At 38.0% G+C, this 20265-nt stretch overlaps 1 protein-coding gene and 1 long non-coding RNA gene across 3 annotated transcripts in view; both read left to right on the top strand.

Annotated features, from left to right (window-relative positions):
• LOC112557897 (endothelin-converting enzyme 2-like) overlaps positions 1-20265 on the top strand; it is a 51154-nt gene that overhangs the window by 18218 nt on the left and 12671 nt on the right. The window contains exon 18 of one of the 2 annotated variants that reach the window (XM_025228029.1): positions 8229-8294. The exons of the other annotated variant lie outside the window; for it this stretch is intronic. Within the exon in view, the coding sequence (XP_025083814.1) occupies positions 8229-8294 (66 nt within the window). The remainder of the gene's footprint in view (positions 1-8228; positions 8295-20265) is intronic. 2 annotated transcript variants of the gene reach the window in all.
• Positions 14650-15746, top strand: LOC112557905. The gene is made up of 3 exons (XR_003098013.1): positions 14650-14766; positions 15154-15225; positions 15591-15746. It is a non-coding gene; the product is annotated as an uncharacterized LOC112557905 (long non-coding RNA).

Here is a 20265-nt window from a genome sequence, read left to right as displayed (position 1 = left end):
CTGGACATTACATTCATGTCTAGCAATGACACGTGTCCGGTCAAAGTTCTAAAATACGAGTAATATTTTGATTCAGTACTCCGTTTTCAGTTTTGATTCCGTTTGGATAATGAATATGTTTATCTTAGATGTTTTGAAAATTTAAATAGATAAAAGAAATCGTCAATAGTCTTGAATAGAAACAACCGCTAAACGTTGATTAGACTTTATTCGATTGGCAACTTGGTTCTTTAAATAATTTTTACTTGAAATCGTGCAAGAAAAACTAGCTATGAGTCAAGCTATACAATAAAGTTTCAGCCAGAAAAAAAATTGTTGGGATGATTGATACAAGGCAATATTACGTGCACCTGGAATCTTAGTCTATCGTTGTTTATGGTAAGTGTCCACATCTTCTTGTCCCCTTAGTAACTCAGAGCCACCGAAAGGATTTCTCTCCTTAGTTTACAGCCAAATATTGCTCATTACCTAATAATAGACATAATGAAGTGTAAAGCAAGTGTAGATCTCACTCATTTTGCCTTAGTGTGCGCGCGTGTTTGTATGTGTCTGTGTGTGTGTTCGCTTCTGTTCTTCATCTGTCTGCATCCATGGTGTTTACATGATCTGGTACAAGAGCTACATAATCTATGTTGCAGTTTGCTTGGCTTCGCCACATACAGAGTCAGTTCAAAAAATTCGGTGTGGACTACAATATTACAAAGGATGAGATGGTCGCCAACGACGCCTTAACTTATTATACAAACCTTTTCACTTTGGTTAATCAAACATCCAAAAGGTATGATTATTTCGTCCTATAAACGTTTTTGCACCCGCTTTTCGGTCATCACACGGCTAAGAAATGTTGACAACCTTCTATTTAAACTCCAATAATAAGTAGAAAGACTTTTTTCAAACTGATTGTAGTTTCCTTTGGCCCAGCTCCTTGCAGTCGTTGCTATCCAGAAAAAGTACGATTAAAAACTACCCATTTGGGTTATTTGTTCTAAGAGATATATTTCGATCCCGAAGTAACGGAATATACATGCTGATCAGAAATATTCCTAGTGTAGGATGGACAATTTCCTCACTTGAAATATACATTTTATTCCAGGTTGATATATAGACAGAAGATTTTACTCATACAACCATATGTCTGACAGAGAGGACAACTTAACTATATGAATATATTAGTTGTATACCTGTACTAAAACCACTTTGTCAAGACTCGTTCTCTCTTTTATATATATATACCGGTCATTCTTTTATTTAATTGTATAAAGCAAGATCAGAGTCAGTTGACTCTCTACCTGTGTAACTTTTGAAAAGATACTTTATAAACCGTGTTTTGGGGAGTGCTGCTTAAAATCTTATCAATGTTTTAATTACACAGGCATTTTAATGTCACTAGAAATTATTCAACATTGATTAAATCTGACTTTTTCAAATTGGTGTGTAGTTTAACGAGATAGAAAGTCTTCAGCACCGTCCTTATCGGCAGAATTCAACAATAATAGTTTATTTTCCAAAATCTAGTTTATAAAGTGTTGATGGCGCACCTGCACGATGATATCATGATACTTCCTTCACTACAAGGGATGACGAAAACAGGACGGACGTTTACTCGCAATCTGTACAATTTCTCCTTTACTCAATCTCAGCTTCTTGAAATTATATTCGATAAAAACATTAAAATGAGGTACATTTGTCCAAGCTAATACATTAATTCTTGCAACGTCTTCTCTTCCCCAAAAGGTAAAACCTGAGAAAATTCCGCAAAATGATGTAGATCACTATTGATCTGTACATTTTACTGGTGTACATAAATCGAATATCTAAGAATAAGAAACGGGTGCCTCAAACAGCCCACCTGTCATCTATCCCAGTCTTTGACACATGGTATGTAACACAGGGGAATTTGCGCAAAAACGGGTTTTCTCGAAGAGATCAAGCAAGTCGACGACTTGTTGATGTCGGTGATATATCATACTTTGATCGAGGTTTCTGACTGGAGATCAGCATCATCTGTTTTGGCTTTTTTATGTTTTGCAGGACGCTGCTGAACTATGGCATGTGGCGACACCTGTGGAATTTCTTAAAATACCTCAGCCCAACATTTACCAAGGTGAGAAGACGGGCCTCTGATTTCTCCTGGTCGTCTGATTTTCCGGATAATAGTAACTAACACATGTGTTTATACCTGTAACATTGCTTGACTTCGTTGCTTCGTTACAGTTTCACAGAACTGACCTCCTCCCAAAATTGCAAATTAGGCTTCAGATTAATTGAAATAATCTCCAGAATATCTCCTCTTCATCTTCAGATTGTGAAGCAAGTCATAGGAGAGGATAACGAGGTGTGTGTAGTCCACGCACAAACAATCTTTCAGTATGCTGTGGGCAGACTCTACGTGGACAGCAAATTCTCATCACAAGATAAGCTAAGGGTACTTCTTTGACTCGTATTTTGGTGTTTTCAGTCATCCAGTCGAGGTGGTAGATATGTCGGAAGTTTTCCAGAGGCTAAAGGATTGAATAAACTGTAATGAGGAGCCGTAGTTAGGAAGGAAAGGCAATTTGCTGGCCAGGGACGACAGGGACAAGTGTGTTGCTATAAAGCTTTTGACCAGTTCTCGCATGTTATTTTACCACCACTAGAGCCGTAGTTATAAAGAAAGGGCAAATATGTCCTGGGAAAAAGAAGCAGAATGTAGAGTCCGAGAGGTCTCGGAATGGTGACTAGGAAAGCAAGATAGTTCTTCTTGAGTTCCCGGCTCTGCCCTGTGAAAACAACTTACTCTCATATCTTAACTTCGGCCTCTAAAGTGTTTTATAACCGACCATAGATATTGTGTCAAGCATGGATTTTAAGAAGGGCTGAAATGAAGGCATTTATGTATGTCTGTGTGTTTATTGCATAATGTGGTTGAAATAACGGATGCATCACATCTGTTTGGCCGTGCTTCTGCATCACATGTTTTTGGAACACACAACAGATGACACGCATGATTGAAAGTCTAATGAAGACATTCAAGGAGATGTTACAAGAAAACAGCTGGATGACACAAGCTACTAGAGATGAGGCTCTGAAAAAGGTGAGAAACTGCTTTGAGGGGTTTAATAATTTCTTGTTGGAAGGGTTGAGAAAGGCATGTTGAGAGTTAGACAAGCAATTAATTGAAAGTCACTTTATGTACAGAGCACCACATAATCTCACATTCTGTGACACGGTCTTACGGTTTTCTCGGGTTTTTGTAGAGCTGTTTTGAATACGTTGCATTCTTTTCATTTATGTTTTAGGTCTCCCTATTCCATAATTATTTACACTTATACTTGAAGTAGGTGTGGTGTCCCTTCGCCTTCATATTAGTTTTCTCCAACTGAATTTTTAATGACTTCGGCATTGTGATGGACTGCCTACTTGCCTGATTCGTTGTTTTTCCTCTTCTAGTATCAACTCTCTGTGGCCATCGCTATCATATTTTCTTAATTTTTACAAGTCCTTCCTGTGATAGACTTTATTTCAGTGCTAAACAACATTTTACTGCAATTTCTGCTTAGTCATCACCTGGACATTCTCCTGACGATTAGTTTGATCTACGTGTCTGATTGTGGAGTAATTCTACTTTAGTCAAATGAATTCCCAATCTGTAGAGCTGCCTTATATACATCTTGGTCTGAATGTTATCGAAGAATCACCTGACATTACCATTAACTTCAAAGGAGAGCCGAAGGAAGTTTATCTGTGTTGTGTTTTCGTGTTTGTAACATGTTATCACGTGATAACAGCCTTCATTATATACAACCGAGAACCCACGTTTGTAGGACATGATTTGTGTACAGGTTTTTCGGTCTTGTTTATGTTGTCCCCCCTTCTCTCCGTTTGTTTGCTGACGTATAATGGATTATGTTTGTTGTGTAGTTTTGTTTTTGTCTGACTTTGCATATTAACCTTTCTTTTGTGAAGCGGATAGAGCTTTTTACTGAGAAGGGAAATGTGCTGTATCATGTCTTTTAATTATTGTTATTTAATATTATCATTCTCAAATTAATGTACGCATAGATAGACGGTGCAATTCAGAAACATGAAATTAAAATGGACATAATTCCAAAATAATTATAGAACTAGAATGGAGAAAATGATTTTAAGATTTATGCGGATGGCGTTGCTGGTTTGAACAGTCTTCTATGGAAAAAAAATGAATGAATGGAATAGGTGTAATCAATTGTAAAATGTTAACACTTGTCTCTTTTGTTTGCAGTTGAGCTTCTTTACTGTCAAGGTCGGCTATCCGGATTTTATCCTTAATGACACGGCCCTTAATGAGAAAACTAGCATGGTAATTATCTTCCTCTCTCTTGAGTTACTAACCCACTCTCTCTCTCTCTCTCTCTCTCTCTCTCTCACACACACACAAAAGTAGATATATATATATTTTTTTTTTTCATGCATATAACTAATTTATTTACGAGTCCGTGAAAACCTCATTTTTGATTTCTATTTGTTTTGGACATTTATTTCTTTACTCTCCATCATACACTTCGTTTATAAAATAATTTTTTTCTGAATTTCTAAAACCTTTCAAAAGTAGGCATTAGTAGAGAACGGGTTATCACTTCTTTCACATGCTTTTAAAGGTAGCAAAATATGTTTGGAACTTCAATATTTCTTGCTAATCCCTATTTTACTCAGTATTTTTGTTCGTTTGTTGGTTTATTTCTTTTCACAGTACAATGTAGTTGAAAGCCATTTCTTTGAAACCTGTCTGGATATTACCAAGAAATCTTACCTCTTGATGCTTAAGAGTCTACGAGAACCAGTCGACAAAAATGAGTAAGTCTGTCACATTGTCTGAATTGCTTACTCATAGTACAGTATCAAGTCTTATTACTTACTGTAAATGTGTCTGTTTTATTGGCTGCACAAAGAATTTGTGTTAACCAAAGTATATATTTTCTAGTAGTCTTTGGGACCAAAACTAAACATTAAGGATCACAATTTCAGGTGGGACATGGCTGCATCAGAAGTGAATGCTTACTACGATCCCCAGAATAACGAAATCAGTAAGTCATTGGTTGGATTTTTTAACGAGAAGATTTTTTTAAGGATACAGACAACTGAGGAATATTGGTGGGCTGACTGCTTGCCTGCTTTGGCGGGAAAGAGCTTTCACCTAGAGGTGATTTCTCACTGTTCTGGGAGACTTCTTCTTCTTCTTCTTCTTCTCGATCACTCTATGCGAGTGTCAGTGCGTTGTGCTGCCGTTAAGCGCCCGATGGCCCAGCACATCCGTCTTCGGCCTCAGTTTTCTTTTCCGAGTGTCTTTCTCGTAGAGAGACTTGCCGACCAAGGCTAACGACCATCCGTCTGGGAAACGGATTGCAAGGAAACGGGAGTACCCAGAGAAACCCCTCTAAGGTCAGAACTGCGGACATAAAGTGTCCCTGAACCCACATCCTCTTACTGCCAGGGTGAGTAAAGTGTGTTTTAACTAATCACACTACCTGGAACCCCTTTGACGAATGTCTCGAAATCACTGAACAAAATATATAAAGGTAGGTGCATTGAACACCACAGAAAGATTGAGAGACGCAAAATGGACAGACGAAAAGACCGTGAGATGGGTACAACGGAGTATACACTTTTCCATATAGGTTGTCGTGTTTGTACAATGCTTGCCTACGCACTAACATCGCTTGAAAGATTTATGGTTAGACAAGTCGATAACTGTTCTGCATTTTCGTCCAAATAATGAACATCGTTGTTCAAGGGACAAAGTATTTTGAAGGTGTACACAAGAAGTCCATGCTACATCTCTGCAACAGTTCGACATTTCTTCAGAAGCCATTAACTGAATGTTTACATTAGAAAAATATTTACAATTCCAAAAAAGAAATTGAACAGAATATTCGTACATCCACTGATTGTGTGGTGCATACATACGTGCAAGAAAAATAAATGCGGGTGGCATGATGTCGCTTGCCTTGTCTTAAGACAGTGGACAACAAACAACTTTGAAATCTCTGAAAGAACGTCCCTATTGTGCCTTTTTGTTCCGGAAAGTTCCACTATAGCTATGAGATCTCAGCATCCAAAACAGATGATCAGTATTCTTTAAGTTTTCGCAAAATACTTGGCTGTAGGTTTGCTGTAAGGGGCGTTCTTAACCTAACAATGTGAACAAACGTCTTAATAATGCCTCTGACATTGTTTGTTCATAAACTTTAATAACATTTAATCTACATTAAAAGATCAGATTTGCTTTGTTACTTAACTCAAAGTCTTTAAGTTGAAGTATTACGTTTCATTAAAAATTCTTAGTGTGTAGCTTCCATTAAGTCTTAGGTTGAACAATACTTACTCTACGTTAGTCTTCAAGACAGAAATTGAAAACACACTTTGTTATTTTTTAAAGATCATAGATGAGAATAAGAGTAAGAATTGGAATAAGAATTGGAATAAGAATAAGAATAAGAATTGGAATAAAAATAAGAATAAGAATGGGTATTTATAATGCACAGCATCATGACATAGACATATCGCACTGTCTGCGCAGACCAATCATGATACATGAAAGGTAACAGTGGACAATGATGTCATGATGTACTTATAGGGACACTGAACAACATAAAGATGATTTTCAAGAGTAAAGCAATGGATGAAGGTACATGATGGTTAGCATGACAGACAGTATTGCAAGGGAGCTAAGATTCAAGGATAGTACTAAGTGAGCAGATATGTCTACCTTATGTAGACTAGTTTTACAAAATAGACAAGTTTGTACTCTGTATTATTGACTTCTTTTTATGTATGTATTATTTGATTTGTATTTTTTGATCATATAATTTGTCCATGCAAATGAGTGATGCTGGGGGGGGGGACTGTCTAGACATAGGTAAATGTTAATAAATATTAGTCTTGCAGTTAAAAATGGGGGTTCGAGACGGTAAAAATAGAGTATACGTTGGTAAATGAGAATATATTCTCTTTACAGTAAGTTGTATTTTGAGAAAAATTGAAATAAAACTAATAAAGTCATTTTATTGCCTTTCCTTGCAGTATTTCCAGCGGGAATCTCTAATCCACCGTTCTACAGCAGTGGGATTTCAGAGTACGTTGACATTGTTTACTTTCATAATAATTTAATATTACTGGTTTGAAAGTCCAAGATGGTTTAGAGTTTATCATGGAGGAATATTAGGAATTAAGTATGCGAAATTCGGTGTCTGTAGGCACAGATAAACAAAAATAATACACATAAACAACACGAAGACGTGTAGTACGTGTGTGTGTGTGGTAATATCTATGGGAACTTTACCTGAGATCCTCATGTTGCAGCGCCCTGTTGTATGGTGGTATTGGGACGATAATTGGACATGAGATCACTCATGGGTTCGATAGTCAAGGTAACGTGTGCCAGCAAAAATGTCAGATTTTAATATCATTTAAACACATTTTTATTACACCAACATAATTTCTCGCTCATCTCATTCACTGATTCCTTTGTGTTTCAGAGATTTTTTAGAACATTAGGCTGGTTTTATCCAACATTACACAAATGTTTTAAAAGATGCTGCTGTAATTTTGCACATCATCGCACAAAACTCAAGACATTTATATTTTTTATCTACTGATGGCATAAGCCTCATATTGAACAACCACTTACCTTGGCAACGACAGGTAGTGCGTTTGATGAGAAAGGCAACCTACGGCAATGGTGGCAAGACGTGGATCTGGAGATATTCAAAAACCGGACTCAGTGCCTAGTGGATCAGTACAGTCAGTTTGCATACAGTTCTCTGAACATGACTGTAAGTATATTATTTGTCAGGATTTTTTCTTTTTGAATGGTCCGCTGTGCTCTGCTTAGATTAATTATGTCTTGGTAGTTTGTGTAATAATCAAGAGGGTGGATGAAGAAGATGGCATGAAATAAAGACGAGAAAAAGAGGAGGGAAACGTTGAATAAAAGAGAAGGAATAATGAAAGAGAGAATACATAATGCAAGATATAGCATATATATTTGAAAGACGACGAGAAAGATGTTAAAAGAGGGTGGGATAGATTCTTCTCCGGATAATGAGTAAAATTGTAATTAACTGTACTAATCGAAGCTTACTCTTATTATCACGACGGTGCAATGACAATAAGAGTACAGTGGAGGATTATGCTAAACTGAAGAATGTAAAATGTTTGTGTGTAGTCATGTAAACATGCGCATATCTGTTGCTGTACTATTCTATGTGCAGGTGAATGGAAAGCTTACTTTAGGAGAAAACATCGCCGACTGCGGCGGAATACGACAAGCATTTAGGGTAGGTCGTTCTTAAGGGTATATTTTAGATTTTTCAGCATCCACGTGACTCAGAACTCTTGAAATACGTAGAGAAGACTGTAAAATAATAATCACATGATTATACAAGATAAAGACTAGAAAAAAACATAGTGGAAGCTGTGAAACTAGACTATAAAACACATGGTAAAGGGATATACAGCATTGAATGACTTAGTATAAATGCCTCCTTCGGCCACTCATTTCCTCTCGGCTCGAGAAAACCTCTCTCTCTCTTTCACTCACACACCTCTGAACAGTTGTTACATGTCTTAAGCTACATGAAAACGGACATCCATATAGCTTACCAACTGATGATGTTCGAAGCGCACGGACTAGTTGATGAATCTCAGCCATCAAATCGCATGCCTGAAGAAATGAAGTGCAATTGTCAATCCTGTTGTTGTATTTGCCAAGCACGATAGAAACCGCCATTATGGTCAGTGTGGTGCAAGCGCGACTGTTTGCCAAAATCTATAGGTTCCCACGTATCCCAAATAGTTCTTTGTTGTGACCATTCAGGCATATCGCAGTGTTATCAAGGAGAGAGGACAAGAAGAGGACAAGTACCCGACACTACCGTACTCGCAGAACCAACTCTTCTTCATCGGCTTTGCACAGGTCAGGATATTCGTATAAAAGAATTTTATTGTCATTACTATTATTCCGTTGTTTTATAAACGTATTTATAGATGTTCCCGGTAAAGGTTAGTGGAAATGCTAACTTTATGTAAGGTAAAATATCTTTCTATTCTTTATTAGTAGCTCTTATACACAACCAAACCTTTATTTTAAAGTGATTACTGTTTCTCTGTTTCCAGTCCTGGTGTAGCTTGGTTAGACCATCCGCTCTGACAACTTGGCTGCTGTCGGAGGTGCACACCCCAAATGACTACAGGTGAAGTTTTTGTAGCTTTCCTTTTATTACTCCAAAAATGTTTGAATTTTGGTAATTCTATAGCCTGAATTTATTTAGGTGTGATATTCAGCTTGAACGCAGAGCTATAAATAATTTTTCTACTTTTCTACTTTACTTTTTATCCCGATTTAGATGAAAGTTAGCACAACTTTCATGCCCGTAATGGTATTTTAGTCTAGTTGTAAATCTCTCATTCTCTTGTTATTTGAGGGAAAATTTCCAGCGTCTTTAATGGTTAGTCGTTCTCAGTTGGTCTCATTCCATTGATGTAACAGGGCTTTACACCAAGTAGGAGAACTCTTCATGTGTGTGTGTGTGTGTGCTAAACATGAAGATGTTTGTGCTGATCGTTTAACATGTTATCTTGCAGGGTGATGGGAGCAATTCAGAATAGCGATGACTTTGGGCGAGTCTTCAACTGTTCTGTAGGAAAACCCATGAATCCCCAGCATAAATGTCAGGTCTGGTAGAAAGGACACTACTCACGGCCGGGAAACTACAAAATACTGGAAACCTAACCCAAAGACTCTTCTTTGACAGTTGTGCTACGCATTTCTGTAGTTCATCTCACTACTTTCATGTACCCATATTACCAAAGAAGCTACCCATGACATCTTTATGTGCACAAAATCTAACTCAGCTACTTCAAATATTTTAGTCTCAAAATCGTGACATCGACTCAATAGTTATCCTCCATACAGTGAAATAAGGATGATATTTTTTGCCTGTATTCTTCAAGTGTTGCTCCTGTCCAACATTTACAGAAGTTGATAGCTATACCACGTGGCTATGGTAACTGCAAATATAATGGGATTGATTCTTTCGTAAAACATGTTTAAGGCACTAACAATCATCAGCAATACACAGATGAGTTTAGAAACTCAAAGTAGCCTGCTTCATTTTTTTCACTGAGTTTAATTTGTTTTTGTTATTGTTTTAATTCGTAGCTGCTTATTTAATCATCAGTTTTCCATTTATAACACGATGAAATTACTCAATCAAGAAATATTTTAATCTTAAATTCAAATCAAACTAAAATGGAGGATAGTTTAAGACAGTCGCATTGACAATTATGGAAAATGAATGTGAACTTCGTACGACTCTTCTTTTCTGTTTCTGTCTCTCCCTCCTTGCGTTCTGTGTGTTTGTGCATGTGTATATTTGTGCAGGAACTGGTATGGGAGCGCTTTGCTGATTACGAGTGTTGGAATTCATAAAGGAACAATAAAGTTATAACAATAACAGTCTTGAATGTCTGTGTGTCCTTCTACAACATTATCCTCTATGCGTGTGTGTGTGCGTCTTGCTCATTAGTCACAACAATTTCGCTGTCTTTGTGTTTACACACGTTTAGCAAACTACAACCTCATCCCCATCAAAGTCCTTGCTTGAGAAGGCGTAACAAACTACACAAACCTTACAAACTGTACCTTTGATGTCAAGAACCAGACCTCCTGTCATTGAACCCATCAGTAATCTATTGCACTCCAACACCTCTGTCTTTTTCTCTTATTTTTGAGGCTTCATTTTCCTGCTTCTTTTGGTTGTCTTGAAGGAACAGTCGACTTGTATTCAAACGATCAAAAAACGTAAATCACCTCGAGTTATTTTTAACTAATTAGACTTGCTTCATCACGTTACTAGCCTACCTGCTACAAGAGGAGAGCTGTGAGTCAATGTAATTACTCGTACTCGTGGTCTCACGTGACGTCAACGTTTTGATGCCGTTGATGTTTAACGGCTCGAATCTCCCAAAGTGAATGCGATTATTGGCTCACATTTTGTAACTGACTTTTGGCAAGTAGTGTAACTGTCCTTTGAACAGAAGAAGAGATCTCGGAAGCTGGTGGCCTGAGAGATTGCTGTAAACGTTGTTGACAAGTACCCGACACTGCCGTACACACCGGTCTACCCCGGGGCACTACATGTAAGTTGACAACAAAACAAAAGTAGGTTGAGTAACTGAGGCAAAAATATAATGAAGTCGTAAAATCATCCATGCATAGCCATGGCTTAGATAGCCATTACAAACCACGTATGATGGGTCACTCTAGTAAAGTTGAATCCTGTGCTTATATTTACTGACTGGAAAATTTATTTTTGCAGGCCTGGTGTTCTATGGACCAGAGCTCCGTAAAGTAGTAATGATGACTAACCACAGCCCGAATAACTTCAGGTAAGTGGAACTACATTTATTATCAGACTTTTATAACCAGACATACTGATATCTAGTATACATTTCATAACCATAAGACTGGACATTTGAGCGTTCTGTTTCTTGAGTTGTATATAGAACAACCAAATCTGCTTTGTTTTAGTCCTGTATATATTTAATTCAAATAAAAAGTAAGATTAATACTTAATAAAATTATACGATAAGTGTTGAAGAAAGACGAATTCTTAATACACATCCAGGAAGTTACTATATTTAACTATAATTATCAAATATTCCAATGAAATGTTTTTTCTCTTAGTTTGTGAACAAAAGAAACTAGAGTTAGGCACAGGTGACTTTTTTGCCTGCCTTCTCATTATTTGGATTATCATACTTGGCGATGTATTATTCTTCTCTTTCAGGGTTATAGGGTCTATTCAGAACAAGGATTTCGGTCGAGTCTTCAACTGTCCAGTGGGAAAACCCATGAATCCCAAGCACAAGTGCGAGGTCTGGTAGAATAAGGTTACAGTCTATCAACAGAGGTGAAAGTTCATGGAGGACTTGTCGTGTCAAGTTATCTTTTAATTTTGATTGTAGTATGGAAATCAGGATCGATCTTACATCTTTGTTTTCAAAATATTACCCAAAACTATAATCTTCTCTATGTATGAATAGGTAGCTGCATGTTTAAAACATCAAATCTGTTTGATGCTGAAAATATTGCAAATATTCGTTTATATATCCAGTCACGTATATACAAAAAAGCCGTTGTGCAATTGGTGTGTGATAATAAGTAAACTATAAAGGCTCATTAGATATCAATAAGTTTGTAATGACCAGATCAAGAAAAGTTTCTTGGCCCGACGAGGCTGTAGGTTGTGTATATGCATTTATCCTCTCTTCTAATAAATAGTAGTTAAACTAAAAGGACTTACAAATTCTTTGTTTTTGAGACCAGCTGTGAGTGTTTTTATTATTTTATTTATTTTTTTATTTTTTTATACAGCACATTGACCCTGTCTTTGATGGTGAGGTAGCGCTTATATAACTCAACAACTTTTTAACTTGTCTAATAATGATGATGATAAAATAAGTTATCTATTAAAATTCAATATTAACTTTTAAAGTAATTTATTTCTCTTTAACGATGCTCCAGTGGATTCCACACACGTTCAATCTCGAACAATTACTAAAAAGGTTAACTCTAGATATCCTTTTCAAATTGCAAACTTATACAACTTGTAACTTGGAAAACCTGGCGGAGAGAGCACACACTTACCACAGGCATTGTCAGACACTTTCAGATTTATAACTGGTGGTTTTAATCACTTTACGCTAATGAAAACCCTCCCAAAATATTGACACGTGACTTGCTTCACGTGGTGATGGGATGCTAGACCAGATATATGCAGCCTGATAGATTGTATACTTACATAAATGCAAATCTTCATGCTCCTTGCTTCTATTTCTGTGAGTTCGATTTTTATGCATACTTCTAAATTGATGTTTTCCGATTTTGAGTGACAATATTAATGCATATAGCTTTTCTTACAAATGTCGATAGTCCATTCAGCTCACACGCAAGACGGAAATGTAGTTGCTTCAAACATCCATGTTGAGTTATCTGCCTACCTATCCAAAAACACACACACACACACAGCATTTCAATAATACAATCAGTATCTATATCAAGACCACGAAACGAAAGCAGACTCTCGAGTAACAGTGTCGCAATCTCACCTTGATATATACCCCACGCCACCAACACGAATGCCAGGTCAAGTCGCGCTGGATTCGGGTGGCAACGCGCTCTGCTTCGACAAGAAATATTTTATGTCTGCGTGAGACACAAGGTTTCCCTGCCTTCAGATCACTTGAAATAGTCACCATGGGGGACATTGAACAGCTAAGTATCACAGACAGCAGAGATGGACTTTACCCAGATGAAGTATGGTGAGTTGGCTTTATTGGGATCCTTTGAAATCGAATAGTTTTTCTTGTGAGGCGATTTACGACTGACAGCGTTCCCCCAAAGCTGTGGATTTTATAGAATATTTTTTCTAATGTAGTTGAGATGTGTTTTTACTTCTTTTTTTTCAACACCCTAAATCATGATTAGTTAAGCTGTATTTTGCTCTCTATCATAATACCACATTTGGATGAGAGCTTTTTTGAGATTCTACTCAATTTATTTGCTATGTGCATGAGGAGAAAGTGTTCAGATAAAAGTCTGTTGTTACACTTAGATGAGTCCCTACTCTCTCTCATTCTGCGTGTATGCGTGCGTGCTTATGTTTATGTGTAGACTAAGAGACGAAACCTCCCTGGTAAAGAAATCATTGTACTATTGTTTGTTATAACATTTCTCAGTTACAACATTCCGACGTTTCTCGCCAACACTAACCCCGGAAACCTTGGCATTCACATTAGCATTATACTGCCTGGGAATGAAGTGTACAACGTTCACATGTCAGTCACTGTGTCGGTGGTGCAAAAGTGAGGTGGATAATACAGAGGATTGGCTGTCCTTGGTTCAGTGCATATCCGGGACACGCTATTCTTTCTCTGTGTGTGTTATCTGCTTTCAGGGCAGGCTGCCTTGCCGTCATATACCCTTAGTTGCTGGCTCGACATAAAACACCTATCCCACCCCACCTCGCGATACGGCTCACAACCCCCAACCCGTGTTCTTCGCAGAAAAAAAACAACCCGCAAACAGAAGAAATTACACAACCCTTCCTACCAGTGACTATCCCTCCCCCTGCCTACAGGTGGGGATAGAGAAGAAAGACTAATCTCTCCCATTGATAGAACCCACTAACCAGGTGTGACAAGCCAACGAATGTTTGGTTTCTGTCGAACCGTCATCCTCAAGCTCCATCTGCCACAGCTGTACTTGGCTCTCTCTGGCCACTGCTATACGGAGGCAGGTCGCAATACCCACAACAACAAGAATAACTTATGGCATTGGAGCTGGCGATATGTATCTGGACAACGTCTGGTTTACTCGACATCGCTCGTATTATATATATACAACAATACTTTAGAGTAACTGGTGATGATGTGGAAGAAAACAAAAGAGCAAGAAGAATTAAGCATTAATTAAGAATAAATAAGCACACACACTTACGCAGGTGCGTTCACATCAGTATGTTTGTAGCTGTCAGACGTTTTTAACGAACCGTTAGAAGGAAAATGTTTGTCAAATAACGGGTCAGATGCTGTTATCTCTACTTTCTTTGGGCAGGTTTTCATCGAAAGAACGCCTAAAACCAACAAAGAAGGTCCTCGTCGTAATCATCATCATTCTTTTTATCTTGTTGGTTATCTTCTTCGGACTTTTCATCGCCTTTTGCGTCAAATACGATGAAAAGAACGGTAAGTTCCATATTTTGCAGACCTTGGAATCTCTTCTTTCTGTCTGTCTGTCTCTCTGTCTGTCTGTCTGTCTGTCTGTCTCTCGGTCTGTCATGCATCATTAAATTTAAAAAGTTTCAGAAAAATATGTACAACAGAAGTTGGCTATTCAACGGAAATGAAACATCAGAAATCGAAAGAAGTATTTTAGACCGAGATTTAATTTATCTATAAGCATTTTTTGAGACTGCTTTTAAACATATGTGTAAATAATGTATATTAGAGTGTGTCTACACACGTACGTGTGTGTGTGTGTGTGTGATTCAGTCAACATCTATGGTAAATAATTAATTGTTAAATATTCCTGCTTGTGAGGATTTGTCAGTTAGATGACTTCGACAATTTCAGGCTCGACTGAGATCATTTCCACTTTCGTTCCGTCAGAAAATGTCTGCCAAACGTTCGATTGTCTGGAATCAGGTAACTATGTCTGGGTAGAGTTAAAACAGTTCAATGAATGAACATAAATACTTTATTTCATAAGTGGGATTGCTTAAGAACTTATCCATTTTTAGAATATACGAGAGCACAATCATGTTTGTGGATAAAGAGATTATTAATCAAATATTTTGTTCTTCTGTCTTTTGGCCATACACTCTCTTCTCAAAAACACAAATCTGTATTAACTGAAAATGTTAACACAGAACGCTTCTCGCGCTTAAGCCACTTAGTTAACAATAAATAAAAAGAGGAAAAATAATGTCTCTGTCAAAGCCACACGACGGAATGTAGAGAAAAGTACTTCATTTTCAAACTTGTTTGGTCATTTTGTCAACTTTCAACAGCTGCCTAAATTGCCAAAAGCATCAACACCAGTGTGGATCCATGCGACAACTTCTACCAGTTCGCCTGCGGACGCTGGATGGCCGAGCATCCCATACCCTTGGATTCCAGTGGAATTAATAATTTTATTCTTATAGCAAACGAGATTAAACAGACACTCAAAGTCAGAAGTAAAACGAAAGTTCAGAATATTCTGTTCTATACAGTTGACTTCATTGCTAAGTGATGTTAAGTGATGATGAAAATGCTATTTCTGTTGGAACTATTACACGCAAATATGATTCTTTTGAACCATAAAAAAGGAAAAAATCTGAAAAAGGTTATTTGTCCTCTGTGCATCTCATCTACAGTGGCTATGTATTTTATATTGAATGTTTACAGTCTGTACATGTGTGGACAAGTTTTAGTTTCTTTATATCAGTTTAGTATATAACTGATGTTGTATAAGTTGTTCTATAAGTAGAGTTTACTAGATTCCCCTTTATTTTCACTCTCTGTCCACTATTTCTAGACCCATGTGTTATATTGTAATATATATTAAGTTTATGTATACTTTTTTTTAAATCATTGGTGGTTTTCATTTTTGTCGTCAAGTCCCCGACATCCCTCAGTCTTACAACCTACAAAGCAGTATAGTATATACTATTTGTTTACTTTAAAGTAATAGTCTTCTTACCATATGTCTTACTTTTGTTGTTTAATTGGCTTCACAACCCTAGAGTAAGTGTCAAACAGGCCTCATTAAAAAAAAAAAAAACTTGCTCTATGAAAACTGAGATGTAGCTACTCCTGTCTGAAATGCATGCCGCAGATCTGCTTACCACCGAACGACGAAACAGCTCCTGAAGCCAGTCAAGCAGGCTCGTGCTTCTTACTTCCGGTCCTGTCAGGACCTGGTGAATACGTCATCTCTCACTCGTATCTAACGTCACATGATCTCTCATAGCTCTGCATCTAACCACATTACCTTTCCAGACTCATATGACGTCACGTGACTCTCTTGATGACATGTAACCTCACCTAATCTCTCACGACTCATCTGACACACCTGATCTCTCGCTGTACATCCTAGGTAGCACGATCTTCTCCAGTCGCCACATCTAATTGTCATAATAAATCTTTTTTACCCAATTGACATCGGGCCTAATCCAGTCCCTCCTACTCTGCTACTAATGATGATGATATGATTTGATGATGAAAATGATATGATGATGATGATGATGATGATGATGATGATGATGATGATATGATATGATGATGATAATGACGTGATGAGGACACCAGAGAAAAAGCGAGGGCAGTAAGCCGGTACTCGACCTCTTCAATCTGAGTGGCAGTGGCATCTACCCGACACTACAACCGTCATGGAATGACCACGGGTATGACGTTCTCAGACATCGTGGATACTCGCAAACGTTGGTGACCTTTGGCACTAGTGTTCATTCCTATGCTGTCATTGCAGCACGACAAGCAGTCAGACCTCGACCGAAATATAATCAGGGTACATTGTAGAAGGTTTTGTTTTCCTTCTTCTATTCTTTCATCTCTTTTCTTGCTTATTCGTTTTTGTCTTTTCTTCTTTTTTCAATTTTCCTTTTTATCTTGTTTGTCCTGTAATAAAAAGTAAATAGGTGTGGTGTAAATCAAGGCGTTAAATGCTAAACCCTGTCTCACCTCAGCAGAGGTGTAACTAAAAGTCATGTTAGTAGTCCCTGGCACGATGTAGTAATACAAAAAACTGTATTGGCAATTTTTCGATATTTAAGCTTAAATATTTCCCGATAAATAATCAAGCACAAACGATCATGCAACAAAATCATATTCATTTAACTTTCTAATTTCACCTTGAAACATTATGAGCCGTCATGAGAAAAAAGAACTTTCAGAATCCCCACTAGCTAGTTACAATCTTTATAAGTTGATATTTTCTATTACGGTGTATGCATATATGTGCTTGCTACTAATTTCAGTTCTCTCAGTTAACTTGATCTTGCCAACACGAGACGAGCTACTTCGTAGAGAGAAACTCCAGTATGATGATGCTTTACGAAAGCGGTATACCCAGCGTCCACGTGGCACTGGGTGCGACGCTACCACAAGCGCCGCCAAAACAGACGCAAAGACGTGGTGACTTTGAGATTCAACTGGCCACATGTTAGATGTGTGATAGCTAAAATCACTGAAGGCGAATGGTGTGTGATAATGATCGTTGTCAATGTTATACTTGTCTGCTACGTTACTACTTTCTTTGGAATTGTATATTATATCATGTTATATCTAATGTGATGAAAAAAATACTGTGTTTGTCATTGTATCTTCCACTCAAAAAATTTACGCCAGCAACCGCTTGAATCGCCCAGAGAAACGCGACTCACAATGCCAAAACTGTACCACAGAATAGTACTATACGCACTTGAACTGCCGATGTTCCAAAGGTAGTGTACAGAAACCTCACCCTAACTTATCTTTTATTGTTGCTCTCCTTCTCTGCTTTATCATCGAATCGTCCTTAATACTTGGCGCGCGTGATGCCACGCCGGAGGCACATACCCTTCCTAGGTGGCGCCAAGTGGGATTAGAAGACCTAGAATGCCGCTTCTTACGCCTTCCCTTAGCAGACATAGACCACAGCATCCCAAGTAGCTTATTTACTTATTTTGTGCTCCGTCGGCAGACAGATTAATTTTATTTCTGACAGAAAATTATTCGGTTGTATATTCCTGAACATCATCACATCATGTCTCTAGCACATGATAAGTGTCCTTCAAATACGCACGTAATATATTGATTCTAGTACTCATGGATCCAGTTTGATTCAATGTAGATAATGAATGTGTGCATCTTAGATGTTCAGCTTTTTGAAATTCTTCATGTATGACTCCGTTTAGTTTCTGGATCCACAATCTTCTTGTCACCTTAGTAACTCAGATGTCACCAAAATGATACTCTCTCTGTCCACCTGCTTAATATTGCTCATTCTTAATAATACACATATTTGACAATAAAGTGTAAAGAAAGCAATCGTGGTAGATCACTCACTTATGCTGGACGAACTGTGTGCTGTGTGTGTGTGTGTGTGTCTTGGCTTAACTGTCACATTCATCGTCGGCATCCATGGTGTTTACATACCGATCTGGTACAAGCGAGCTACACCACCGCATAATCTATACGTTAGTTACTCGGATCTCCGCCTCCGCTTGCGTCGCTCCTCACTACAACATACAGAGTCAGTTCAAAAATACACTCTAGTACTAGTGGGACTATAAATAACGTGCCAAATATACACCCTACCACACAAGGACTACGATCGATGCGTCGACCAACGACAGCCGACCAGAATCAGCGGCACCTGCACTGATCTTCATTGACTGATACCATAACCTACTTTTCCCCTTGGTTAATCAAACATCAAAATATGAGATTTCGCCGTCCATGCCAAACGTGTTTGGCAACCCGCTGTCAGTCATTCATATGAGTGAGAAAAGTTCACATCAAAATTATGAATTTGTCTAACTAGATAGCTTTAATTATTTTCATACCGAAAGTAAAATGTTACTTAGATATATAAACGAATGAGTTAATGCGACATCACCAGAGAAGTCGAAAGCTATGAACAAGTCACATCTTCTACCGCTTACTTTATTTTTACTTGGTGTAAGATCCACCGGACACAGGGATACGGACACAGCAATCTGGCTCGCCTAGCCCCGCCCCAGCATGACTCCATTAACATTTGTTCCAAACGGCCGTCCACGGATCGAATCCCCAGAGTGATTCCCAAGCATCGCTTTGACATATGAATAATAGAGTCAAAGCTAAAAGTATAATAAAGATTAATTGATAATTTGTTGAGGAACACGTTGCCTACAACGTTCGTACGTAACTCAAATAATAAAAAAAAAAAACTCTTTCAAACTGATTGTAGTCTTCTATTGATTCAGCTCGTCACCCGTGTTAGCTATCAGCGGAAAACCAAGTACGATACCAAAAAACTAAACATTTCGAGTTTATTTTTCGTTCTAAAAGAGATATATTTTCGATCCCCGCGAAAAAGATGCATATGTCGGTTGATTATAACTTTACTTCGAGGTTTCTGATTGGAGATCAACATCTGTTTTGGCTTTTTATGTTGCAGAACGCTGCTCTGAACTATGGCATGTGGCGTCAGCTGCCGTGATTTCTTAGAGTGTATCCCTACGCCAACATTCAGACCAAGGTGAGACCAGTGCATACACTGCTTCTCCTGGTCGCTCTGATATTCCGATAACAGTAATACGAACTGTGTTATACCCTGTAACATTAGTTCACTCGTTGCAAATTTCACACTGTAGAACTGCCTCCTCCAAAATTGCATCATAACACTTTAGATTAATTGGAATGATGTCGCAGTATTCTCTCTTACGTCTTCAGGCCATGGCTGTGAACGGATGTAGCTTACTGGCCAGAGCCTGACGAACATGGTGTGTGTAGTTCCACATCAACAATCTTATCAGTATGCTGTGGCAGACTCTACGTGAACAGAAATTCTCATCACGAAGACCTTAACGCTAAGCGTCTTCACTCTTCGGACTCGATTTTCTGTGTTATATCAGTCATCCGCATCGAGGTGATTAGGATATGTCGGAAGCTTTCTCACCCCACGCCAAACATGCAAGCAAACCTGTAACTGGAGCTATA

This window comes from Pomacea canaliculata, linkage group LG2 (genome assembly GCF_003073045.1).
Source record: "Pomacea canaliculata isolate SZHN2017 linkage group LG2, ASM307304v1, whole genome shotgun sequence".
In the NCBI taxonomy this organism is placed as follows: domain Eukaryota; kingdom Metazoa; phylum Mollusca; class Gastropoda; order Architaenioglossa; family Ampullariidae; genus Pomacea; species Pomacea canaliculata.
The sequence above is the reverse complement of the archived record's forward strand: the minus strand, read 5'-3'. Positions and strand labels throughout refer to the sequence as shown.